Consider the following 26,853-nt stretch of genomic DNA (forward strand, 5'->3'; position numbering starts at 1 on the left):
GTTACTTTCCGCGTTTCTAAGACAAGTTATCCGAAGATACCTACTTTATTGGCTTCATGTGAACTTAGGCAATTATCGAATAAAAAGTTATTTATACCTATGTAGACAGGTAACCTTAGGTAGGTATCTATAACACTTCATGCAAATTGCTCGAGGCTTTAATACAATCTATCCAATATTTTACAGAGAAGGCTAGATATCGCTTCGATAGATTTCCTTACTGTTTATAAGCATACTAAATTGCTACCTATGTAGCTAAACAAACATCGGCTACAACTTCAAAAACAAATAGTTACATTAGCCCAACAACAGTGGGCATAGGTATAAAATATTCTATTTATGACTTTATTTATTTAATCCTTCTGCTGATTATATATTATATTTGATAAAGTTAATCCATAATAGATTATACTCGAAACATATTATGTACCTATTTAATAAAATAATTTATTAACCATTTAGTACTCAAGGATGGCTCGACTAGTGATATGTATTTTACTGCTCGCGGGATCTGTTTTTGGACACCATGAAAAATATGAAGGGTAAATATCTTTACCAATTTCTTTCATTCCTTCTTTACACATAAATATCCTACAGCATATGATATAAATGTGAAGTTGTATTTTTTTATGTGAACCTCAACATACACGTACTGCCTACGTAGGCTCTAAACTTCTATATTGTTATGCAAAAAGCTCTATGTAAGCTATTTTTTAAATTGTCTAAAAGTAGCGTTATCATTATTAATTTGATATAATATAATATTAAATCGAAGTGCTTAATCCTAAACTGATAAACAATTTTTTTTTTCGTTTCTCATCTCTGAGTAATAAATTAACGGTATATTTTTGTCACTATCGCTTCAGAATACTAAATAAATATAGTATTTAACCGTTATTTATACCGATTCAAATATCTTATTGATTACTCATCGCATTACACATCACACACATAACTATAGTTATAGCCTTGGTTATAGCAAAACGATCAAAATTATTTTCATCTCTAATACTTTGTTTTCTTTAAATATTTATTTTCACATAGCCACCAACTTTATCGTGTATCGGGACCATCAAATGAGTTTGCTGCCTTAGAAGCCAAGCTTGACTTTCTCTCAATAAAACCAGCAGTCTCCTCTGGAACCGGTCAACTAGAAGTTCTCTTGAGATTGTCACCTCAAGAAAGAAATGGCTGGCTTAAATATTTTGAAAACCAAAATATGCACTACCAATTAGTTGCCAACAATTTAGCAGAGTAAGTACCTATCTTGGTACATATTAATTAACTACGTAATTTTTCCCAAAGAATAAACTGCACATATCTAAAAAAATCATTGATTTGTAGCATTCTTCGTGATGAAGAAACCAAAATTAATAGTCTCAAATCCAGAACCAAGAGCGATAACAGTTCAATGTCGTGGGAACAATACTATGGATACCAAGAGGTAAAGTTTTAATTTTAATTTACTTGCATAATAACCGTAAAGTGTGTATTATTAATTGTTCAAATATAAACTTTCAGATAAATGACTATTTGGACAGTCTCGCTGAGAAATATCCTGACGTTGTAACAGTCATAAACGCGGGTTTAAGTTACGAAGGAAAACAGATCAAAACCGTGCGAATTTCCACCACACGTTTCGAGAATCTGAGGAAACCTGTTATTGTTATTGATGCTGCAGTGCACGCCAGGGAATGGGTGACACCACCTGTGGCTCTCTACCTCATCCACAAATTAGTTGTTGACGTCACAGACAGAGATTTAGTCGAAAACATTGACTGGATAATCATACCTATGGCCAATCCCGATGGATATGAATACTCCATGAATGAAGTAAATGATTTATTTATTTATTCTGTTACATAAACATAATTTGCAGGTCTACTTCAGCCTTTCAGCTTCAAAATGCAAACAGTAACGATATTAATTTATCTGAAATGTAATATTATTAAATTTTCGTTAACCATATGTATACGTATACATTCAATACACTTGACAGGATCGCATGTGGCGTAAAACACGTTCAATGGCCCACGAAGGCAGTGCAGAATGCCCAGGTGTTGATGGCAACCGTAACTTCGATCACTACTTCGGAACCAGTGCAGCCAGCGCAGATCCCTGTACAATCGTATACGAAGGACCCACTCCGTTCTCTGAACCAGAAATCAGAATAATCAGAGATGCTGTTTTGACACACTTGAATAGAATCCCAATGTACATTTCCGTTCACAGTTATGGCAACATGTTCCTGTATGCTTGGGGAAATAATGGTATACTTATGCTTCTCTCTAAATTTCTTAATTATTTCCTTTCTTTATCGACTTATTTAATTATTAGTTATTGTATAATATGCTTAAAATATAATGCTTATGTTTATATACTAACCTACAAAATATTATTTCAGGTACCTTACCTTCGAATGGTCTAATTCTGCAAGTAGTTGGTGTGGAAATGGCACAAGCTATTGACAAACTGAAACTGGAGAAAGCTGATAGATACGTCGTAGGAAATGCAGCTCAAGTGTTATATTTCACCACTGGTACATCCAGAGATTGGACTCGTGCAGTTGGTATTCCCCTAACGTATACCTTGGAACTCCCTGGTTATGAATATGGCTTCATCGTACCTCCAGAATACATTAAACAAATTGTTACTGAAACGTATGCTGGTTTCGTCGCTGGAGCGCGTTCAATGCTCAAATATTATGGTTAATCGATAATAATTTTTACAAATAAATATTTTCTTTATAACAACTGTTTTATGATTACCCCTAACCTAAACCATAAAACGCTATTTTACAATAAATACATGGACAGAAATGCAAACAATGGACTTCAATAAACGACGGCTTCAAATTACGATTTGAATACAAACATCGATCATGCTCCTGTTTCGATTTAGCAATAACCTTTGTTGTGCCTGGCTTTAAACTTGCTTTAAACTAACTAAGCAATTGTTTGGTTCTTTTGCACTTTGTCGCTATAAAATCGTTAAAGTAATTGAAAGGTATACTCGAAAGAGCAGTACGATATGCACTTAACGTCTGTACTCCCTTTACTCTATTTATGCATTTTTGTTAATTACACGCTCCAAATAAGATTTACAAGGAAAATCAAAGCGATCGGATTTCCTTACTATAAAATCTTAATGACTTTAGGGTCTTGTAAAAGTAAGTACCTACTATTTCAATACTTAAGTAGTTTGCTTTGTGCTTTTTAACAAGTTTTCTGTGGCCTCGTATATAGGACTGGTTGTGGTTTAAGCAAAAATGATTAAATAAATTTTCTAACAATGCACTTTTACGTATTTTTATATTTACCTGGATTTAACAGAATTATATTTTTTAGATAGTATACTTTACAAAGAAGAAAAAATTTGGCCAACAGTAAGGTTAAACAGAGTAATGGATATTTATTACCGAAGCAGTAATAGTAAGTTTATAAAGCATTAAACATACAATAGTAAAAATTGAGACTTGATAGATAATATAATGTTTTTTTATATAGTGGGGAAATCTTCCAAAGATACCCACGGGCCACGGCCCCCGGGGAAGGAGCCGTGGGTTATTTCGGTTTCTTACCGACTAAAACCCCACTGTGTTCCGTCGAGCCGCTTTAATGATGGGGCCGCGGGTATTGATTAGAATTCTTCCGCGACCCCCTCGGCGGCAGATATGAATGTTACCTAGCAATTATAATTAATGTACTTCCAATGCATGTACTACTATCCTCTGAATATTAGTATTTTTTTAACCCAACACAAATCGAATATATTTTTAGATGATATAAAAGTATCGCAAGTGGATATATTTCTAATAATAAACAACACGGACTGCGTGGCCTTCTCGACCTCTGGGGTGGGATCTCCAGAATTTACGGCAACTATGTTCTACGCAACAAACATGGGCCCAACTTATTATAGGTTAACAATTTTTACATGCGACTACAACGTCACAGTGGAAACATTAGAAACGACTAAGTACTGATCATTAACACTTGCTTAGACTTTCATGTTTATTGGTATGAAATAAAGACAAGGTTCGTTAATAAATATCTATTAATAATAAATTCCATATCTTATTATTATCCCGTACACATCTATTTGGTTAAAACTTATAATTTCATTACTGAGTTATATGCATTTCAATTTTTAATCATAGTCACCTCTCTGATAAGCCGGTCCTTCTTCTTTCTTCTTTATCCTCTATACAAATAACTCCACCTAATAGAGGTAGCTACTCCGATTTCCAGTTTAAAAAAGAGCTTGTCGGAAATTGTAGACCGATGATTCTTCTTCTCTTTGTAAACTCCACATAACTTATCCACAATCCACAATAATATAATAAAATATGTTCAAACTACCGCCAGATCATCAAAATGAAGATAAATTCCCGCCAATTTCTTTTTTTTCATGGCAACAAATAAAAAAGTTTGTACTAGACAAAACAAAAAATTCAACGACCAATAACACAGAACAATAATAAGTATTTTTCTTATTATTTAATAAACATAAATAAATAATTTTAGGTTCGTATGACTTCTAAAATAAAAATATGTACAAACAAAAGACAGTGAAATGGAAAATCTTGGCAGTGCTACTATCCTTCAAAATAAAATTTAAAATTGTCTTACACCTCCTCCACACTACTCGCGAAGTTGAACGAGGTTAGACGAATAGAATAGTGTAGAGGGGCACTTCGGCTTACTTCGTCCAACTTTACCTCGCCTCGGCCGACTTCCGTTTGTTGTCGGTTTTTGCGCCCGAGTCAAAGGGCACGAAGTTACCTGAAGTTCGTTCTGAATATGAACGTATGCATTCCTCACGAAGTTGAACGAGTGTGTAGTGTAGCACCGCGGACTTCAGTCAACTTCGGCCGAGTACTTCGCCGAGGAACTTCGCGAGTAGTGTGGAGGAGGCATTAGATTTAAATCAATAATCATAAAATACGAATTAATCTACAAAATTTCTATAAAAGTAGGTATTTTACAAGTAAGTAGGTAACTAAGTACGTACTAATTATTCTATTCTACTTATTTTTTATAGCCTACATAATTGCTGTCATTACTCTGGCAGCATTCATGATTCAACTTAATGTCCATTAATGTCGACTGAAGGACTTGTATCCATGGTTATGAATAAATTATTAAAAAAAAAAAAACATCAATGTTTATTTACGTAGGTACTGTCTGAAGTCAAATCACACGCAAATCACAATAGTCATTACGCACAAAAGCAAAAATTAAAAGTGTAATGATCTTGAATCCGTGAAGATGTTTTGGTACCCATGGTCCGAAAGTATCAAAAAAAGAGCCTGTCGATACCTTCTCCAGAGGTATCTTGGAAACTTTCTTGAAGAAAAACTTACTTTAGATCAGCTGAGTGTCGATTTATACAATGGAACAGGGACGGTTTCTGAAGTCAGCCTTGACTGTGAGGTAAATATAATCATATTATGATTATTTACATGTATAATTTAACACATTAATTATTTGTTTACGAGCACACCATTTAAAATACTTTATTTAGCGACCAATATATTGTTTACACTATTCGTCCTTGCCAATTTTATGTGCGCTTAATGCTTAGTATCGTAGCACGTGTCTTCCGATTTGTTTTGAAACAAAGGAAATCATGTTCATTCGGATATATATTTAGAAAATATTTCAATGAAATGTTTATAACAAGATAAACATATAAGTTTTATAGATAAGCTATATATCAGCTTTTTAACTTAATTTTATTGAAGACTGTATGTAATTTATTTTTCAAGTATAAAAATAAATTAGCATTACTCAATATACTTTATTCCAAATGACCAATACATGATAATTCCACATCTATCCTAAACATAAACCTTGAAATGAATCAAATCAAGGTCAGTTTTTACTATATTTTATAGTTAAAATTAGCATGGCCTCTTTTCAAAGGAGATAACATAAACTTCTTAAAACTGTTGCCTTTACTTTAATTATAATAAAGATTGCCAATTAATATATTTTATTTATTAGGCGCTTAATGAATTGGGTGATTCTCAAAACTGGCCACTGGAAATAGTTGATGGGCAAATGCAAGAGATCACTGTGACAGTGCCGTGGTCAACATTACTCAAAGATGATTCAATTGTTGAGATTAATGGGCTCTCGCTTACCGTTCAACCAAAAGTACGGACAGAGCCAGGTAAGAGGAATCTACTCATTTATGAAGTTCCTTCTTTCAAGTGTTTTTGATATATGCTTGATGAAAAAAAAAATGTATTTCAAATTTACTAGTTATTAGTAAATTTGAAATACATACAATAATGCTTTAAAATACAGCAATGCTTAAAAATATTTAATTAATCAATCCACAATTAAAAAAAAAACTATTTAAATTTTTTCAAATGTGAAACATACTTAACTTCATTTCACACATGAAATTATCTAGTGTCATCCATGTTGGAGTCCATGTGGTCGTCAATGTCCTCGTCAATGCAATTGGCAGCGGAATGTCTCCGTGAGGAGGCAGGACCACAAGAATCAAACCCAGTGGAAGGCATTGAAATGTTTGCCCATGCTATTGATTCCAGTGAGTTGAATATTTAATAAAAAAATACCTATCATATCAGATATGAACTAGAAAGATATTTCTAGTTTGTTACAAGAAATTAGACAAGAATTGGTTGATATGTTTGTAATACATATACTTCATTTTCTTGCATGCATATTTCAGTTTTAAGCAGAGTGAAAGTAAAATTTGTGAACACAAAAATAAGAATAGAACATGTACCTAAAAATGGTACAAGAGGCATAGCTCTGGAAGCTCATATTAAAAAGTAAGTAATTATTAATTATTTTTTTATGATTAAGAAGGCAAAAAAACTAAATATACATATACATATAAACATTTGCTGTATGAATATGGATAAACATTTGCTGTATGAATAATAATGTAGAAATTCTTGGATGATGATTTGTTTTCTTCCACTCTAGCATTGACTACTTTGATGAGGCTGGATCGGAATCTGTACCTGAATCATCAGATACAGAAAAGAACAAAACATATGTAGTGTCCACATATACAAATAAGAAAATTAAATTCTCAGGAATAACATTTTATATAGACGAGTTTCCTTCAAAATTGCGTACAATGGCTCCAAGTTTGATCATGGAAAAATCTGCATCATCTCAAGCAGATAAATCTGAAGGCACTGCTGAGACACCTGATGCGAACTATCAAAGCACATTATCAGATGTTTTCTACGAAGCTAGAAGTGTGATATCCACAATAGATTCTGATCCTATAAGGGACATAATTGAAGATAGACATCCTGATTCTACAAGAGAAAATACGCCAGAAGAGAAGGCAAGCCAACCTGATCCCATACTTTTTGCTAAATTAACTGGCCATCAGGAACTAAACTTAAAACTCAAACATTCTGAAGAAGTAGAAGGCCCAAAGGTGGAGGTGAAAGTACTGTTGGGGTCTTTTCTTATTTTCATGACTCCAAGACAGTTGCACACAATTATAGAACTCTGTGATGCATTAAATCAACCAGATTTAGAAGATACAAGGTATTTTTTTATTAGTAAATTTTATAAGTATGTACATCATGTTTTTCATGAGAGATCATAACTTTGCATGAGTTTTTTTTTAATAATAATTAGCTGAACAAAAAAATATGTTTTAAATAGGTACATTGATTTAAAAAAACGTGCAATTTCAAAATTTGTGTGAGAAGAACAATTTATCTATGTTATTGGAGATAAAATATGATAAATATAGATTTTCCATGATAACTCATTGTTTTGAAATAATAACATAAAACTTTGTTTTATCAACTGCACTCAACACAAAAGATAATAATTTTAACATTATGTCAATATTAAATTTTACATATTTCTATAGTATTAAGTAAGTATTAAAATATTATTTGCATTATGAGCTATAACTAACATTAATTTTATATCAATACTCAACAATATTAACATTACGGTTGACCTTATCTTCTAGATATATATAAAGTGAATAATATTACTGTACAATAATATTTTTTCTTTAAAATAATCCATACTAATATTATAAATGCGAAAGTAACTCTGTCTGTCTGTCTGCCTGTCTTTTACTCAATCACGCCTTAACTACTGAACGAATTTGCATGAATTTTCGTATAGAGATATTTTGATACCCGAGAAAGGAAGGCTACTTTTTACCTACATTGAATAGGTTTTATCCCGGAAATCCCACGGGAACAGGAACTATGCGGGTTTTTCTTTGACTGCGCGGGCGAAGCCGCGGGTGGAAAGCTAATAAAAAATAAAAATCTATGGAGAGTGCTGTGATCTCTATTATTTACCTAAATGCTTGAGATTAATTTTCAGTAAGGAGGTTTGTAAATCGTCATTTTCATTCAAGGAATTATCAACCACAACAAATTCAGATACTGTTTTTCTATAATTACTCTTTTTTGTGACTAATGTTAAATAATGAAATATTAATGATTTTAGCAATATACCCATTCGACCCAGTGGAGTCAATGTCCAATGCAAACCAATGACTCATGCGGATTTTCAACTAATAGAAGCGCAGTTACTTGGGAACTTGGAGAAAAGAGCCAAACCTACCACTATGCATGGCTGGTCAGGGCCTAGTATCGGTAAATATAATGAATGTCTTAGTAAATAGAATGGTTGTATTTTGTAATAATGTCTCCATAGAAACTGATATCATTCATTTAAAATGTACTCCCTTAATAAATATTTAACATACATAGTCTCTGACTCTATAAATATTTTAATAAAATTGTTCTAGCCCTTTAAACTTAAAAAAGTAAAGCATAATTACATATAATAATTACAGTACAATTATTGTACTCTTTATGTTGGTAAGTATATTATTTTTTACAAAAATTCTATCCAATTCAAATTATATAAAATGTTTTTGAAGTGAATTTAAAGTACTTAACAAATTCGTAAATGAAATGTGTGCAATTTTTAATCTATAAATAATATTGTTTTAGATGAGAGTGAGATGGACAGTGAGAGGTTCCATCCAATGACGTCAGACGCTCAAATGTCGGAGAGTTTCAACTCGTCGGTCAGTTCTATGAGCACGAGTATGACGTCCAGTCTAAACATACCTACGGCCCAACCAAGAATCAAGAGAAATAAAAAAGGTACAATTATACTTTGTTTATTCAATAAAAATTAATCGGAAACAGATTATTTATATTCAAACTCGACCGAAACTACGCCAACTGCGTAGTAGTTATAATATAGTTCTCAGGTATTACATTTTATCACGCTATAGTCCAAAGCATCCAAATGAAGAAATATGCCATAAAAGATTATCAATATTGTAGCTGCAAGCACAACTTACCAATTGACATTTGATTATAAGAATAAACAATTTTCAACCAATACTTTCATTATATTCACAAATATTTATGCAACTAAAAATTTTGCAGTTCCACACATAGACGGTGACCCTACAGCTGAGGTGTCCCACGTAAGCCTTCGAATAGCGTCTATTTCCTGTGTACTCTTACATAAGGTAATTAAAACATTGCTGTTGCATATATTTCAAATAAAATTTAAGCCTTGCACCTAATTTTAAATATGAATTTTCGAACATGTAATGATACCCTCGATATTCAATGTTTTAAAACAATGTATTGTAGATCAGCAAATATTCAAGATCATTTTGAATGAATAATACAAAGTAAATATTTTCTCTTATTTATTTTAATATTGTATTTCAGGATATCCTTATACCAACACCAATGGGAATTACTTGTATATCAAATTCTTCCGCAACTAAGTTGCAACAAGTTAGCACTGAATTTTTCGCCCGCATCGAAACATTCACTAAAATGGACGAAAGAAAAGATTTGAACACAATCAACGAATCTTTAGATATTGCTACTGATTTGGATCATTTAAGGTATTTCATAATCATGCATTTTCCTGAAAAATTTATAGTACGTAATTAAATTGATTGGTGTGAATTTGTATCGATTGCAATTTAACATTTTTATTTTTTTTTATGATAATATAGTCATATTTTTGTCATTATCTTTAATAAATAAGTAATATATCAAATATTCCTATTATTCCACGAAAGCGATTTTTGGATACCGCAGATCAATGTTACAAGTTTGATATCAATTGAATGTTTCTCAAATACTTTACCAATAACCATATAAATATTTTTTTCAGGTTACTAGCATCAGAAATAAGTTTGGACGGTAGTGAGAAAGTGACGTCACACGGCAGTCAGACAATGTGCGAAGCAGCCGTGCGGAATGTTCTAGTGCGAGAGTGCTTATATATTCATCCTGAAGACGAAGAGGTTCAGAGACAGAGCTACGATTTGATATATTTTGATAATGGTAACTTTTTTGTTTTAATATTAGTTTGTAATATTAATTGGTTGTATTATTAATAGCCTCAACATTTATTTGAATGAAAGAAGGTACATATGTATTTTTACGCTATTCCATGACACGCCTCTTGATTGTGCCTTACTTTTTTATCATTGTCTCTTCTAGTTAAGAAGACATTTTATATGTGAATGTAAATTTTATTATTTATTATTATTTCAGAAGAGGATGAATCTATTATGGCACCACCAAAGTCAAATTTAAGAATGAACTTCAAACAAACATCCAAATACATGAGGATAGGCAGTGAAAAGAAACTAGTTTATCCCACTACTGATGTTGTGTAAGTATCAAGAATGACAAATCATAATATGTAATTTTAACTCAAAAGTTTCTATAGAGTTATTTATTTCTGTCCTTAAAATAATTCTTTACTTCTACGACACACTCCACGTATTTTAACAAAATGTGCATTTTTTGACGTGACAACGTCTTATAATTCGATAGAGCCGGCTGCACGCCCGAAAAAACATGACTCATGCGGCGTTACCTCGCTCTGAGGCGTTCCAGTGAAAGCGAGAGCGCGGAACGAGCGACAAAGAAGTACAATCGTTGTCACGTTCAACTATCGTCAGTAAACCGACTTTACAGACAACCAATTTTTTTAATCTTAAAGAATTTTAAATAAGGGTCACCCGCTCTGCCTCTCTCTCTCTCTCCCTCCCTTTCTATTTATTCTATTTCCATAAATTATTATTTGGTTTCAGCTTGAAATGTACCCCATTCCACATAGACGTAGAGTTGACACTAATAGAGCGAATGTCTGCGACATTTTTCCCGACAAACAATACTACGAGTGCGCCTGCGCAGAGTCAGCCGCAGAATCACTTCAATTTCACTCTACATTGTCCTAATTTGAATGCCGTTTTAAGGTAACATTTTTAAATTATGATTATTCAATGTATTTTTTATTAGTAAGATGACAATCAGTAATTTATTTATTCCACACTAAAATTATTTTACTGAATGAAGAAACATTTCAAGAAGCAAGTAAGTAGTTATTAGAAGCTGTATTTATTATCCTATTGACAGTTTTATGTGGTTTGTGACGATTCTATCGTTCATTCTTGTCTCAATTTGTCTATAAAAATAAAACTCTGCGCCACTTAGATTATATTATATAAAAAGTTCACCCTACAAACATATTATTAATTGGAAATTGGAAATGATAACAATATCATGTATATTATTGGGTCCTTACATCCCGCTTTTACTTGTGAAAGGTTAAAAGTCACATTAAATTTTTTTTTACATTAATTAAAAATTTTATTAACACCCATTTAAAAAAAATCTAACACCATAATAATACAAAATCCCCCAGGTTCCCAATAGCAGACCTACGTCCAGGTATAAACCGTGACATCAGACGCGTGCGCAACGACTACCTTGTCTTCAAGTTCCAAAACGCGACGATCTCTTGCCAGCAAGTGCCGGCAACTCGACCGCTACCAACAACGGTAGCGGTTAAAGCTACAACTCTGGATTTGTATTATCATGTAAGTTAAAAAAAGTGCATGCATACACCGGGTACACGTGTCAGAAGTAAAACTTCTTTGGCAAGATTTAAATGTAAAATCTTCGTCTTACTCCATGTAACGACGGCATTGCCATGACGCGACTTTGAAATTTTACTCTTAACGCGTCTGAATATTTGTAAATTCGATAAAATCATATTTTTCTCCTGTGAGGATTTTAATAAAAATGACGAATTCACTTGTTTCAATTTTCTACAAAACCATTATATTATCTAATGTTTTTAGTGCGAAAATGTCTATATCTACATTCTACAGGGTTAGTTTTCAATGACCAGCCAAAATTTAAAATTAAGATCTAGATATTAAACCAAAGGTACATTTGAAATATTATTGTCGAATAAAAAAAAATAATAGCATTAATTTGAGAATGTCTTAAAAATTTCCTAAATCGTAAACACGCGATAATCAATGCACTTGTGTGCGTGTGCGCATCGCCAAATTTATGTGTGTGCTAACTTCTACCTATCCAGGTTGTTGAACTGAATTGTGCTTTTGTAATGTCCACACGTTCGCTTTTTAGTGGCGGACAGGAATGAAATCTAATTAAAATCTCATTAGATCGAAAATGTTATCGATTTCTGAACCATTTCTGAAAATTTGGCCGGTCATTGAAAACTCACCCTGTATAGTGTATTCATTCCGACATTTTCATATTGCATATAACTAAAGTACAGCCGAATATTGTATAGCTCTACTAATTTTAAATACGTACTATTTTCTAGGAAAATGAACATTTACCAGCAACTCACATGGCTCAAACTACAATGGACGACACGTCGTTTGAAGGCGATATACTCAAAGGCAACACAACTACTCCTCTTCCTATGTGAGTACATAATATAGCATTATTATTGAATTGTAAAACAAAACACAGCTTTATATTTTAAAACAATTTCAATGTAATTTTATGAAGTCCAGTTTCACATTATGAGGGTAACAAATGTGCTAAGTGGTATAAGTTTCAAAGTTTTTTTAATTTTAAAATATATCTAAGTAACAACTAACAAGCTCTTTTGCGTAACCTACCGTCTCTTAGCGTTATTTATAAAAAAATACTAATTATCTGTTTGTGTAAACCCTAGTCATTAAAATTTGTGTAAAGTAATTTTTATTATTTTCAGGATATCCATAACATTCCAACCTCGCGAAACAAGCAAGGGCCCGTTCGATTCCCTTGCAGACGAATTTAATTTCGAACCAAAAGCGACCAACCCCATGACTACATCAATGTATATAATGAATAACCTACGAAGCACACTACCTAGCCCATTTAGTGGTAAGAAAATGGCGCATCAGGGTATTGGCAAACACGAAACACAGACGAAAGGTAATTTTTGGAAATTAATTATTGTAATTTGAAAAAAAAATTAAATACATGCTTTTTTTGCTATTAATTACATACATTATAGCTTATGCGATATATTATATGGACTCTTATTAAATTTAAATTTATTGTATTAGTATAGGAATATATTACTTACTTGCAAAAATCTTAAGTATAAGTTAAAAATATGTATTAAGTAAGCAAAATGTGCACTAAAGCATTCTAAATGACTTCAAATCTATTTATTTTGACAAAAATAATATTAATTCACTAGGTCAAGAGGAAGAATTAATAGTTCCGGGTACGGACGAGGAAATGGCCGAATTTACAAACAGTTCAGTCGAAAACTCGTCAATTCACCTTGACTTCAACTTACCTATACTTAGCTTACAACTTGAGTAAGTATATCACACTTTATTATTGTTTACTAGCTTTCTGCCCGCGGCTTCGCTTGCTTTGTCTAAAACCTAATAAATTGTATACTAAAACCTTCCTCGAGAACTACTCTATCTATTAAAAAAAACACATCAAAATCCGTTGCGTATTTTTAAAGATTTAAGCATACATAGGGACAGAGAAAGCGACTTTGTTTTATACTATGTATTGATAGTGATGCAGATATTTAAACATGTAATATTCAGGCTTCACATCTGTACCAATTTAAAATATGTCAAAAGCCCGGCTGGCTCTCTTAAATTAAAAAAATGCTATAAAAAATCCTATAGTCTCGAGGTAAATAAACAGACATGCAAGTGCACATTACATAATAACATTCAGGAATCAGACCTATGGAATCCTCAAATAAAAATAAACTCAACTCAAAAATTTTATGAACAGATCTAAACAGCTATACGAGATAATCTACAACCGCATCAACTCCGACCTGTTGCTATGGGAACCGCGAGTAACAGAACCGTTCGATATCACGCCGCACATCTGCGGCCCGATATACCCAGCTTTTGGCGTTTGTAAGGGATATGGTGAGTTAAATTAAAAAAAAAAAGTTTTTGTGTCGGGTTTAAACTTTGATTACTTACTAACAAAGTTTTTTTTTTATTTAATCACAAAATGTATTTTTTTCAACTTGGTCAAACGTGTGGTAAGCATTAGTTACGAGGATTTTTATTCTAATGACTAAAGTAAAGCGCAAATAACATACAATTATTACAAAAAATTTTGTAGTTTGCCTACAACTCTACCAATATTGATGAACTAAACATATTTTAACACGATATCTAAAATTATTAACACAATAATCTTCTATCAATAGACTCAGATTCAGACAGTTCATCATCAGAAGAGGAGAACTTATATTACTCTACATACGACCATAAAGCGAGGAAAAATTACGGTAACACGAAACCATTGCCAGAGAACAAGGAAAGCGAGTCACATAACTTTTGTCTGACGCTGAAAGTTGGCAAGGGTTTGCTTAGTATATACGCTCCTGTTAGGGTAAGGAAAATTCTCATTATTATTTCTATACTTTTCTTTTTGTTATATTAAAATTTTGTTTATAATTTTAATCATTATAATCTAGAAATTATTGAAATGAAGAAATCTAGAAAATTTTACTTATCAGCGTACAATAAATAAACAATTAGACTCGAAATCACGCACAAAAATTGTCCGAACCTTAACTCTGCCTACGCGTGATTTAGGCAGACTTTAAACACTATTTCGACGAAATATGTTAATGGTTGAGTTTGTAATATTATCACTTATCTGAATAAGTTAATGTGTACGATTAAACTCGGACCTTTTATTTGTGACTTATTGTTTATATGCAGCCTTTTGTGTTATACATATCATTCCCTTCTCTGAGGGACATTTGGTAAACCAATGTAATGATAATAATTTCAACCACAGGATAGTAATAAACAAGTAGTGCCCGGTCAAATGGGTGAACTAGTGCTTGAAGCACAGAAGTTATCAATGTGCCAAGTAAGTGGTCTAAATGGACGGGCTAAAACCGCTCAAATGTGTTTGAGAGGCGGCAAAATGACTCTTTATCATGAACGTGAGTATTCTGGAATTTAGAAAACTTATAATATAATACTTTATAAAGTCTTGTATTAATGGATTCATTTGTTTCATGCCATACACTGTAGTTATAGAATAACTACACTAAATTAGTTAATCTATAACTGCACTTTTTGGCATTGTATCTACAAACTATTTCTGCCAGACCGAAATTGTTTTAGTTGAACTTACGAAATAAAACTAGAAATAAAAATGTAAACTTAATCAATGCAAATATATGGTGTTTGGTTTCTCTTTGCAGCTATTCTAACAATTCCGTCAATCAAACCGAATTTACGATTACACGGGACTGCTTTACCATCCCATCTTAAGAGAACGATATATCCTTCAAATAAAGGCGTGTTCATAAAGGAACGAATGGAGCCAAAAGACATGTTCACCTTGGCGTTAAAGACTGAACCAAATAGTGATACACCAGGCCTGAAGGTAACTTTAGTATCATATTTTTTATGTGTATTTCTACGAAAATTAATGCATTTTTCTTTACAGAATGTGCCTTTTGTTGGAATTGTTTTAATTACTTTTCTCTATTTTTATTAGAAATTGTAAAGTAATTTGTGAAATATTTTTTTCGATCTAATTATGTAATCTTATTTTATCTAGTTAAGTAGATATATTACTATTCACTCAATACAATAATAAAATAATTGGCTTTCTTAAGCAAACAAACTGACAAGTATTTATATTTATTAAATTTCCACAGACAATTTGCATAGCGCTCGGCATAGAGCAAGCGACATTACGCCACAGAGGCGACAAAGGCATAGCGTGGTTGAACCAATTCATGGATATATTGGATGTCCTAGATTATCCTGTTCCTGGATACATACCATCTACTGTGCTATCGGAACTGCATGTACATGTGTGGGATTGTGCTGTGGACTATAGGTATTATTAATATTGATGTTTAAATTTGAAAATTGTAGATTTTTTTAGGAATTTGTACCTTATTTCGTCAGAATAAGGATTATATTTCAATGTAAAGGTGTAAAATGCTAAATCAATATCTACGAAAACACATAATATAGTGTTCTCACCAAAATTATTTCTGTATATTATTATTAATTTTTTCAGTATATTTTAGTAAAAGCATTGAGAATAGACAATACAACTTACAAAACACATAACATTCAATAAATTAATTTTGTTACAGACCTCTATATCTACCAATACGCACGGTAGCAACATTAGGAAACTTCAGCGTTTCAAGCAACCTCATACCGGAAACAAATACGTCATACCTTCGATTCTTAGCTCAAGAATGTACTCTATTTCTATATTATGTAAACAATGCGAAACCAAATACAGCTGTACCACTAGATGATGAGAAACACCCAGACATACATAGAGACTATGTGTGTGTGGTGGATGTTGGATTGTTTGAACTTTCGCTAAGAATGGCGGATAAAACTAATGGGGTAAGTTTTGATTGAGTCTTATCTCACCTATCGCTACCCTCTGTTTATCTTGTTGAAAAAATTTTGCCATTAAAGCAACACACAAATAAATAATCAAACCTTTTTAATGTAGATAAGGTATTTTTTATTGTATATAGTTAAAATAAAAAAAAAATAGTTATTAAAATTCTGTCCATAATTTGCATAACAATCCTCACACGTCATTTTCCACAACAGTCAAACGACCAGCCACAAGTAGATCTGACAGCGTCCAACAACATGGTGAACATGTACACGTGCTGGGATTCAGCGTCAGCGCTGTGCCGCTTACTGACTTACGTAGCTTCGGATGGAGATTCAAATCCGCCATACATTCGCTCGAGACACACCAGTATATGTTCTGATCAGCTCGAACAGCTTGTTGGTAAGTGGCTTAATAGATAATTTGCAAAAAAAAGCAACTTGGTAAGTAAACATGTACACATGCTGAGATTCAGCGTCAGCGCTGCATCGATTGCTGACATACGTAGCTTCGGATGGAGATTCAAATCCGCCATACATTCGCTCGAGACACCAGTATATGTTCTGATCAGCTCGAACAGCTTGTTGGTAAGTAGCTTAATAGATAATTTGCAAAAAAAAGCAACTTGGTAAGTAAACATGTACATGTGTACATCTCAGCATGGGCTGAGATTCAGCGTCAGCGCTGTGTCGTATGCTGACATACGTAGCGTCTGATGGGGATTCGAACCCGCCATACATTCGCTCGAGACACACTAGTATATGTTCTGAACAGCTCGAACAGCTTGTTGGTAAGTGGCTTAGTAGCTTATTTCATAGAATTTACGTCAAAAAGCAACTTGGTGGTAAGTAGACATGTACGCGTGTACATAAATATGACTGATTTTTAATAAATATTGTACTATTTGCCGCAGGTCTTGATGACAGACCAATGGAAGAAATCAGAGAACTATCGCCCAGTGAAATACAGCAAGTTAATGATCTAATGGCAGAGGCTTTGAAAGAAAGTCCAAATAACACGAGTAAGTCACTCTAATTTCTAATTGTTACACTTTATTATACAAATAAAATGTTAAAAATAATACTTTTTTATAGATGAAGAAGATGAATTGATCAGTTCGACGGAAAAAGAAGGAGTTGAAGTGTTCTTCTTTCCAGATGAATCTAATGCAAAACAGAAACAGATTTCTGAATGCACAGACACGGAGATGGAAATACAGGGTATAGAAGACCAAGAATGTAAGAGCATAGACATAGTGGAACAGGCGCAAGAAGCTAAACCAAATATTCAAGTGGCCAGAGATTTGGGAGATCCTACACTCACGCCAAAGGCGTCACCACGAAAGTCTAGGCGGAAAAAGGTAAAAAAATTAGAGCAATTACCTTATTTTATAAATGTGTAGGGAATCTGTTGTTTAGTTGCAGTCATTTATTTTTAGCATTATTGCAGCTGTATATTTCATAGCGTTTATTTTCATAATTGACTGGTACTACTTCTCCACATATTATACTCCTATTCTTTCCTTAAATAAATTCACACTCACCAACAATCCTCAGAACTTACACGTGTTTAAACCAGACAGACACAATTATTCCTCATTTACAGGTAAAATCCGGCGGAGACGGTAGCAACACGGATGACGAATACTGCATAGTAGATACGCAAGTATACTCACATGACAATGAAATGGACGAGCCCGTAGTGAACTGGATCGGACCGGGCCCAGTGTATATGGTCGATAATCATTTCACAGTACCAGCGGCTAGATCGGATGTTCTTAAAGCGCCTAAGAGTTTCCCGCTGCCTGTTTTGAGGTAAATGGTTTAGATATAAAGTAGATATTATATAGATAGATTTTATAGTGATTTTATAGGTGGAGATTTTTTTTTTCACTTGAAGAAGAAGAATGATATTATCTTTTTAGCACGAAAGCATTTAAACAAAAAAAAGTGTATCGTACAGTACAGAGAAAATGCACTGCATGCATTCCTATCGCTTAATAAGCAATCTTATGTCTGTGATACAAATTTTTGTCAAAAAATACATGCATATTTTCAATTTTATTTAGTACTAGCGGTCCGCCCCGGCTTCGCCCGTGGTACATATTTCGCAATAAAAAGTAGCCTATGTTCTTTCTCTGGGTCTAAGATTGTCTGTGCCAAATTTCATCAAAATCGGTCCAGTAGTTTATGAGCCAATTCGTAACAATCATACAAACAAACAAAGTTTTCCTCTTTATAATATTAGTGTAGATGAATTTATATCCTTTTTCGATATTTCAGATACACTCTGTGCGAAATGAGCCTAACATGGAATATGTACGGCGGTCATGACTTTCGCCCGACAACTGTAACACCTAAAAAAACTGTCAGCATTGAGGTCGATCCAAGAAGACAAGGCTCTCCTACCGCAAAGTAAGACTTATTCAACTTTACATTCAATCGTTTTAATTTATCAAATTACATAGTTTACTATTAGAGCGTAACAAGTTCAGGTAGAAACAAATCCAAAAAGAAAAAAACCCACTCCATCCCAATTTCGTAACATTATACATAATTTCTTAACTGCCAATTGGTCATTGACGTACAGTTTTCGAATAAATGACATTTTTATGGCTGTCAAATTATAATTTAATTGTTGCACTTCGATAGGTTATAATCCAATAATAAGAATGTGTTCAATTTTAAGCAAAAGTTACGGAACACACTTTTTCGATAGTTTGCAAGTTACATTCTAATCTTACCTTTTTTTTAATTTTACAGTGATTTTGATTTCTCATTAACGTAAGCACGTTATCTCCATACAGACGCAGCAAAGACTACGAGCCATACGAAAAAAGCGTGGCAGTCGCAGCTGCTATGCGGAGCGGTGTGAGCTGGTCCGCGGGCAGTGAGCGTGTGCGACCCGCAACCGTAGCTCGTACGGACCCCAGAGCACGTGGTGGGGCGCTGCGTGACCACCACACTTGTGTGAAGCTGTGCCTAACTAAGGTATAGCGTAAATTTTTGAAGTAATACTTCTTTTGGCGCGATGGAGAAAAATGATGAGAGTAAATTTTTACGATGCGTGCGCACACCGACACCTTTTAACAGCATGAAGTTAGTTCTAGGTGGTATGAAAATTGATAACTATTTTCAAGTTGTATATTCTAGTATTTTTTCCATACGCCAAAGAAGTCACGTCAAGTACACACACTCTTTTTTTAGTTATTTGGTCACTCGTTAAGATAACGCGAGCAGGAAGAGCATGGGGCGATAAAACTGTGCAAGGTACTATTGGTCCATACATAAGTAAAGTGCAAACACCACGCGTGTAACAAGCTCAACTTCACCAAGATATAGCACAATTACCACAACATGTATGTGTAAAGATCTGACTCTCCAACGTTAACACCGATTCTAAAACGATGCCACCGCTGATCCGGCTCGAAGGACCAAAAATAAAAATATGATAGAGGGTGATTGGTTTAATAGAATAACACTCGTGCTCGCGACTTCGTAGATCCTTCGACAGTCGGAGTCAGAGAGAAGATATTTAATAATATCTAGCCAACAATAACTTGTTGCTAAAAAATTGCCTAATGTAAATAAAATATTTATCCTTCAGGTAAAATTCCAACACGAAGTTTACCCGCCGGGAGGGACACAGGCGTCTCGACAAACGTTAGCAATCACCAAGATAGAAGTACTGGACCGGCTTGTTTGCAGTGACATCAATAAGCTACTCAGTCAGTATAAGCTGAAGGACGAACCTGAGAGAAAGAATGCGCATATGGTAAGATAACTTTTATTTATATTTGGTATTTTGCGTTATAGGATGCTTTCTATAGCATATGGTAACAGAATTTAATTTGGTATCCCGTATTGAGTATGATATATTTATTATTTAAATACGAAAGAATTTACAAACAAATAAAAACATCTTTAATTTGCAATTTATTTTAGATTCCAAATTTTACTTACTGAAATTTTTATAATCACTCGAGGAATTCCCAAACATGAACATGATGAATTATCAAGAAATCGTTACTTTAAGTCACTCTAATGATATATTCATATCTTTCAAAATATTATATTATTTATTACAGTTAGTAGTGAAAGCGGTGCATCTCAGAGCGGATGCCGCTTTACCAGCGCAAGAGTGCTGCCTTAAAGTGTCACTGTTGCCGCTCAGGTTCAATTTAGATCAAGATACGTTAGCTTTCTTAGTTGGCTTCTTCTCCAAGCTGGGTACAGATGAATCTAGTGGTGAGATAATGCATATTTTTTGTACAATGGCTTATTTTTTCAGCTCTGAATAAATTTTTCACATCAGTATACATAACTAAATACTGATAAGATTTTATAATGGCGTGAACAGTGTCCAAATTGTAATAATATTATCAGTAATAGCGAAATATCGATATGTCACAATTTTATTCATTTTTTTTATATCCTTTTGATTTTTTTATTATATAACATAAATAAATAAATAATTATACATAATTGATATAGTCTTAACGCAAGTTTAACTATCTATCTACCGAAATAAGATAAAAGGATTGTTATTGCACACCCGTAATTAAACAACCAATTACTAATACAGAAGAGGAATCCATAGTGGGGGCAACAACAACGGAATCGGGAGGTACGGGCGGCTCGGGGGGGTCTCGTCAAACGACTCCCACGCACCGGCCGCCCGTCATGAGCATCGCGAGCCATTTGCGTGACCCCCCGCCCACGCCCACTTCGCTTGGGGACGCGGATTGTCTCTCGCTTAATGAAACAGGTATTATAGCACTTTATTTTAAAGGTACCCTCACCTGAAATTTAGGCGATAACTGAAAATAAAACGTCACTTTAACATACACACAAACAGTATAAAATAATTTTCACGTTTTGTTTTCCGATACATAAGAGCGATAAATAGATGAAAAATTAAAAAAAAGCATTTATGCTGAAAATAAGTTCATAAAAAATATTTTTTTAAGAGCCTCTGCAAGAAGCAAGATATACCATCTGAAATTTTATGCAGGCATTTTATGAACAACATGTTAACAGTTTTCAAACTGGTCGAAAATGTATATTGTGTTGATGAAAATTATATTTAAACTTTAAAGTCATTCTAGAAAATTATAAATGTACAGTTATCCGTGACGACGAGCCGCTAATGGAGACGTATGAAGCTGAACGTCTTGTGTCTGAAAATCTGATACAATTAGAAGAAGATTTCCAACGACTGGCCGTTAGTCAAGAGAAGACAACCACTAAACTGCCTGATACTGAACCGGTGGATGATTCACCTATTTACTTCAGGTTGGTTCCCGTAAAATATACCTCACTAATCATCATTATCATAAAGCATCATTAGATTATGTTGAAATAACTCATCAAATAAATGAAGGAAGATAACTGCCATTACTTCGAAAAACAAACAGATAAATATTCAGCAATCCATATTGCTTATAATACATACATATTTCATAAACGCTGTGTATTTTGAAGTGAAACTTCCTGAGGCGCGTTGAGAGTTAAATATCAAGGTCGCGTCATGGCGATACCGTCTCGTCATGAATCTTTGAATCTTGCCAAAAAAGTTTCACTTCTGACACGTGTGCTCGTCTTTTTTTTACGCTCTATTATTAGTTATGTCTATGCCATTTGGTCTGGCTATTTTTTTTTTCATCTTATCTACATTTTTTATTACATTTTAGGCGCGTAGTATTTTCGCCCGAAGTACCTATAAGGTTGGACTACGTCGGCAAACGAGTGGATCTGTCTGCGGGGCCGGTGGCCGGTCTGCTCATGGGTTTGGGACAACTTAACTGTTCCGAACTCACGCTCAAACGACTTGACTATAAGTAAGTAGATTTTAATAAAAGAGTACAAAGGTTCGGTTATTTCCCTGAATTGACACTAAAAATTATTAATAAAAAAATTATAGATTTTCCTCATGCTTTGTTAATTTTTTTTCCCCGTCATGTAAGATTTTATCGCAGATTTTAGTTGTGTTCTCATCGAAACTGATCAAACTTTGATGATTGAATGCAGTAACACGTATACACATACAAGTATTTGTTACAAAAAAAATGGTTGTTTGTAAAGTAGGTTTACGATCGAGATGTTTACGTGATAACGTCTTATGATGAGATGAGACGGGAGATCGGTCCGTCTCTCTCTCGTTATACCTGCGATCGCGCTCGTGAGGTTTTGGTGTGACACAAGTTTCTGAACATGTCACCCGATTAAAACGATTTTAAAGACGTTATCACGTCAAAAAGTTACAAACAATTTACATTTATTTTACACCACACATTTATTATTTCCTTAGGTTGGGTCTTCTGGGCTTAGAAAAGTTAGTACAATGGGCGTTGCACGAGTGGCTCTCTGACATAAAGCGCCATCAGTTGCCAGGACTCCTCAGCGGTATTGGGCCTATGCATTCCTTACTTCAAATTAGTAAGTATATTGCTATTCAATTAAATATTAGTTAAATGCAATGCATTTAATAAAAATATAAAAGTAAAAGAATTATTTGTCATATTATATGTTTTTTGAGAGTCCCTTTAAATTGACACAATTTTGATTATCGCATTAAATTTATTCGTTGGATGACACGACTTGATGATTGCCTATTTAACATATTTTGAAATCTAAATTTTTACGTTTCTTGTAAGAATCTCCATTTGTAATGCATGCACGGTCACGCACGTACGGTCCAAAACTGATAACGCATTCATGCGCGTGCAATTGCATTCGTCACGCATTCGCGAGCAACGCGGTGTAGCAATGTGCCAGTCACCTATCTGTCTAACTACCAGATAAACCACAGAACAGTAAAAACAAATAGAAGTGCTATAATGTCATAATTAGTATGAAAACCAGTGTCGCCCAACCCACACATTTAAACCGATAGTTATACAGTACACTACAAGTAAACTATGCCTTTGATTGGACAGCTTAATTTGAGTAAAAACTGACTTAGGTTATAAATTCGGCATTTCAATATGTACCCTAACGCACCATGTTACGGTTTATTTTAGTATAAACATCCCTAGGTATATTAGCTGTTTTGTTTCTCTTTGCTCAGAAATTCCAAATTCAAAAACATTCAGCTATTGAACAACAGAGGGCGTTAGTTTTCGATACATATAACTTTGAACCTCAACACACAGAGATAAGGTTGAAATTTGTGTCACTCTACATTAATGACATTAACTTGATGCTATGCTCTAAGGGATATCAGCCTTGTTATCGATAATTCACAAATAAATATTTGTTTGTGCATTTTTTTTTCTTTCTATTATATGAGTATAGTATAATGTGTCACATTTTGGAGTATGTTTATTACTACTAAGTACATCTTTTCATATTATTATATTTAAATAAAAAACGGAATAGAATAGTATAAATCTATATTTACAAAATACAAACAGAAAATATGCATTATTTTAAATCTTGGAACTGCCGTAGGTTTGATGTATCGGTGGCCTTTGTTAGACTGCTTAGTGCTGTTCGGCATCCAGTTAACTCGTCACGTTGCATTTATCCATTTCTCTTTTAAATTAGCCTCTTTGGAAAATCTATAAATAAATAGGACAAATGAAAGCTAAGGAAAAATAAAATCAAATTTAATATTTATAATGTTTGTCTTTTCTAAAGTATTGATACTGTCGATATGCGCCACATGCATCACTAATCCGACATTCGTTTGTTTATTGCAATAATATTCCAGAAAGACTTGTTTGCTGTTCAATCTATAATGGTACTAATTTCTTATGACTTAAGGTTCATTTTGACTAGATATTTGTAAACAATTTTGACAAATTACGAGAAGCGAAGTTATAACATCAAATATATTTAAAATAAATAAAAATAAGACTTACCGATGGTATGAAATGCCTCCATTGCTGATATTATTTCGTCTGCTATCATTTTTGCACTCTAATACCGAACAACACGTCCTAATTAATGAATAAATATGGAAAAAACGTTTGACAGCTGACAACCGACTCGAATATTTTTCCGCGCACAACTGAGAGCAAGTTAGGTGATCTTACCTTACTAGTGACACGTGGGCCACGCCCACTTCTATTTGTTTTTACTGTTCTGTGAGATAAACTCAAAAATATCCGGAATTTGTCAAACCTATTATTAATGATGTTATGTTCACAGTAACCGGCATCCGCGACCTGGTATGGCTGCCAGTAGAACAATGGCGGCGCGACGGGCGGCTCGTGCACGGGCTGCGGCGCGGCGCCGCGTCCTTCACCGCGCGCACCGCCGTCGCCGCGCTCGACATCACCGCGCGCCTGCTGCACCTCGTGCAGGTACACACACACGTGAGGGGCCATCCATAAATTACGTCACACGTTTGTAGGGGGGGGGGTTTCATCAGAGTGTGACAAGGGGCAGGGGGGCTCAAAAACTTTGTGACGTCACATGTGAAATTTATATGTAAAAAAAAACTTGATTTTTTTTAGCACTCTTGCTAGTTTATTTCTCACAACAATAATTAACTTCTAGATCAGTGTTCTAATTCAAGTGAGAAATTTTAATGCAAGTGGGGTATTTAATCTTACGAGTAATGAAAATATGAAACAAATTGAACTACAACTGTTTTTCTAAATAAAAACGTTATTTTGAAAAATGTGTGACGTCACACAAGGGGGGAGGGGGTTCTAAAAATGTGACAACCTCTGACAAGGACGGGGGGAAAGGTATAAAAGTTCTGAAATTTGTGTGACGTAATTTATGGTTGACCCCTAATATATCAATTCATTAAGGCCTCAATAGGGGCTACCGACCTTGCTAGGTGATTTACAAGGCGGGATCGGGGGACCGGCGCGATCTACCGTAGTAAAAGTACGTATAAAAATTATTAAAAAGATATTTGGATATGGAATCAAAATTTAAAACAACCATGCCCTGTGTTTTAATTTCATAAACACACTGTAAAAACACTACATTTATTGACGTTATATTGACTTAGCATTTTGGTTTAAAGTCCAAAAATCGAGCTCAGTTCATGATTTTTTTCCAAAAAACCCGATAGTAAAATAAACAAATTAAAACAACCATGCCCTTTATCATATTCGAAACTTTAATATACATTTTTTTAGATATGTACATTAAGAATCTAAGAAGAAAAACGGTTATAACTAGAGTTAATTTTCGGTATTAAAAGGGAATTCTACCAGATTCAGGCCTTAATTACTAGCTTTCCTCCCGCGGCTTCGCCCGCGTTTTGAAAGAAAACCCGCATAATGCCCGTTCCCGTCGGATTTCCGGGATGAAACCTATCGTATGTGTTAATCCAAGTTACCCTCTATATGTGTGCTATATTTCATTGTAATCGGTTCAGTAGTATTTGCGGGAAAGAGTAACAAACACACACACACACACATCCTCACATACTTTCGCATTTATAATATTAGTAGGACTTGAACACGTACATTAGATGTTCTCTATTACAAAAGTATAGCGCAATAGTGTTTGCCTTTTGAACTGGCATGCAATAGTATAGTTACATTAAAATTAATACATTTTACAAAATTAATTCAACTTAATTAAAATACATTATAGTAGTCCCAAGTCGATAAATTATGTCTAAATTATTTTAATGTCACAGTTTAAAAATGTCAACGTATAACAAAATAAATTAATAATAAACATACACACACGCATACACTACCTGCATATACACACACTTCTCCCCTCGTCACAGTCGGCACACATACACACACACACTCAATATATCTCAGGTGCACATACACCAGCAACTTGGATTTATGAAGTCTTGGATTATTCACTTACCCAGAAATCTCCACCAACAATTGCATACCTCATCACTATATTCTACATACATGTCGCATCTATACATCTATTACATATACTGTACATTGTAATGTTAAATTATGTGGAAAAATAAATGGTTAAATAAATAAATATATTTACCACCAGACAGACCGGTTAGCTTGGTTGGTAGTGGCCCTGCCTTCCAAGCCAGAGGTCGTGGGTTTGATTCCCACCCGGGGCAAATATTTGTGTGATGAACATAGATGTTTGCTCTGTGTCTGGGAGTTAATTATCTATATAAGTACTTACTTACTTACTGGAGTGGCGCAGGGACCCAAA

General features: G+C 33.9%; 3 protein-coding genes across 4 annotated transcripts in view; all 3 read left to right on the forward strand.

Annotated features, from left to right (window-relative positions):
* The first annotated feature begins 459 nt into the window (after positions 1 to 459).
* LOC123699600 (carboxypeptidase B-like) lies at positions 460 to 2,712 on the forward strand. Its single transcript, XM_045646590.1, has 6 exons — positions 460 to 542; positions 1,045 to 1,254; positions 1,345 to 1,444; positions 1,522 to 1,833; positions 2,000 to 2,270; positions 2,405 to 2,712. Exons 1-6 carry the CDS (start codon positions 472 to 474, stop codon positions 2,710 to 2,712), a joined length of 1,272 nt encoding a protein of 423 aa, XP_045502546.1. The 5' UTR covers positions 460 to 471.
* Positions 2,713 to 3,019: 307 nt separating this feature from the next.
* Positions 3,020 to 3,988, forward strand: LOC123699612. The gene is made up of 3 exons (XM_045646609.1): positions 3,020 to 3,169; positions 3,348 to 3,431; positions 3,780 to 3,988. Exons 1-3 carry the CDS (start codon positions 3,031 to 3,033, stop codon positions 3,983 to 3,985), a joined length of 429 nt encoding a protein of 142 aa, XP_045502565.1. The 5' UTR covers positions 3,020 to 3,030; the 3' UTR covers positions 3,986 to 3,988.
* Positions 3,989 to 5,162: 1,174 nt separating this feature from the next.
* The window catches only part of LOC123699575 (autophagy-related protein 2 homolog A), a 28,184-nt gene continuing 6,493 nt past the window's right edge, over positions 5,163 to 26,853 (forward strand). The window contains exons 1-35 of one of the 2 annotated variants that reach the window (XM_045646550.1): positions 5,163 to 5,435; positions 6,009 to 6,177; positions 6,424 to 6,564; positions 6,709 to 6,811; positions 6,969 to 7,550; positions 8,484 to 8,632; positions 8,996 to 9,151; positions 9,443 to 9,528; positions 9,737 to 9,918; positions 10,194 to 10,366; positions 10,580 to 10,700; positions 11,125 to 11,289; positions 11,739 to 11,913; positions 12,675 to 12,778; positions 13,074 to 13,279; positions 13,551 to 13,674; positions 14,114 to 14,256; positions 14,547 to 14,731; positions 15,146 to 15,296; positions 15,561 to 15,745; positions 16,023 to 16,207; positions 16,473 to 16,737; positions 16,954 to 17,140; positions 17,652 to 17,759; positions 17,833 to 18,098; positions 18,344 to 18,552; positions 19,021 to 19,152; positions 19,545 to 19,728; positions 20,345 to 20,512; positions 20,826 to 20,985; positions 21,323 to 21,505; positions 21,864 to 22,032; positions 22,431 to 22,577; positions 23,048 to 23,175; positions 24,892 to 25,046. In XM_045646550.1, coding sequence (XP_045502506.1) covers positions 5,271 to 5,435; positions 6,009 to 6,177; positions 6,424 to 6,564; positions 6,709 to 6,811; positions 6,969 to 7,550; positions 8,484 to 8,632; positions 8,996 to 9,151; positions 9,443 to 9,528; positions 9,737 to 9,918; positions 10,194 to 10,366; positions 10,580 to 10,700; positions 11,125 to 11,289; positions 11,739 to 11,913; positions 12,675 to 12,778; positions 13,074 to 13,279; positions 13,551 to 13,674; positions 14,114 to 14,256; positions 14,547 to 14,731; positions 15,146 to 15,296; positions 15,561 to 15,745; positions 16,023 to 16,207; positions 16,473 to 16,737; positions 16,954 to 17,140; positions 17,652 to 17,759; positions 17,833 to 18,098; positions 18,344 to 18,552; positions 19,021 to 19,152; positions 19,545 to 19,728; positions 20,345 to 20,512; positions 20,826 to 20,985; positions 21,323 to 21,505; positions 21,864 to 22,032; positions 22,431 to 22,577; positions 23,048 to 23,175; positions 24,892 to 25,046 — 6,111 coding nt within the window. In that variant the 5' untranslated portion in view covers positions 5,163 to 5,270. The remainder of the gene's footprint in view (positions 5,436 to 6,008; positions 6,178 to 6,423; positions 6,565 to 6,708; positions 6,812 to 6,968; positions 7,551 to 8,483; positions 8,633 to 8,995; positions 9,152 to 9,442; positions 9,529 to 9,736; positions 9,919 to 10,193; positions 10,367 to 10,579; positions 10,701 to 11,124; positions 11,290 to 11,738; positions 11,914 to 12,674; positions 12,779 to 13,073; positions 13,280 to 13,550; positions 13,675 to 14,113; positions 14,257 to 14,546; positions 14,732 to 15,145; positions 15,297 to 15,560; positions 15,746 to 16,022; positions 16,208 to 16,472; positions 16,738 to 16,953; positions 17,141 to 17,651; positions 17,760 to 17,832; positions 18,099 to 18,343; positions 18,553 to 19,020; positions 19,153 to 19,544; positions 19,729 to 20,344; positions 20,513 to 20,825; positions 20,986 to 21,322; positions 21,506 to 21,863; positions 22,033 to 22,430; positions 22,578 to 23,047; positions 23,176 to 24,891; positions 25,047 to 26,853) is intronic. The other variant, XM_045646551.1, reaches the window with a different exon arrangement.

The sequence above is a fragment of the Colias croceus genome, chromosome 18 (assembly GCF_905220415.1).
Source record: "Colias croceus chromosome 18, ilColCroc2.1".
Lineage (NCBI taxonomy): Eukaryota > Metazoa > Arthropoda > Insecta > Lepidoptera > Pieridae > Colias > Colias croceus.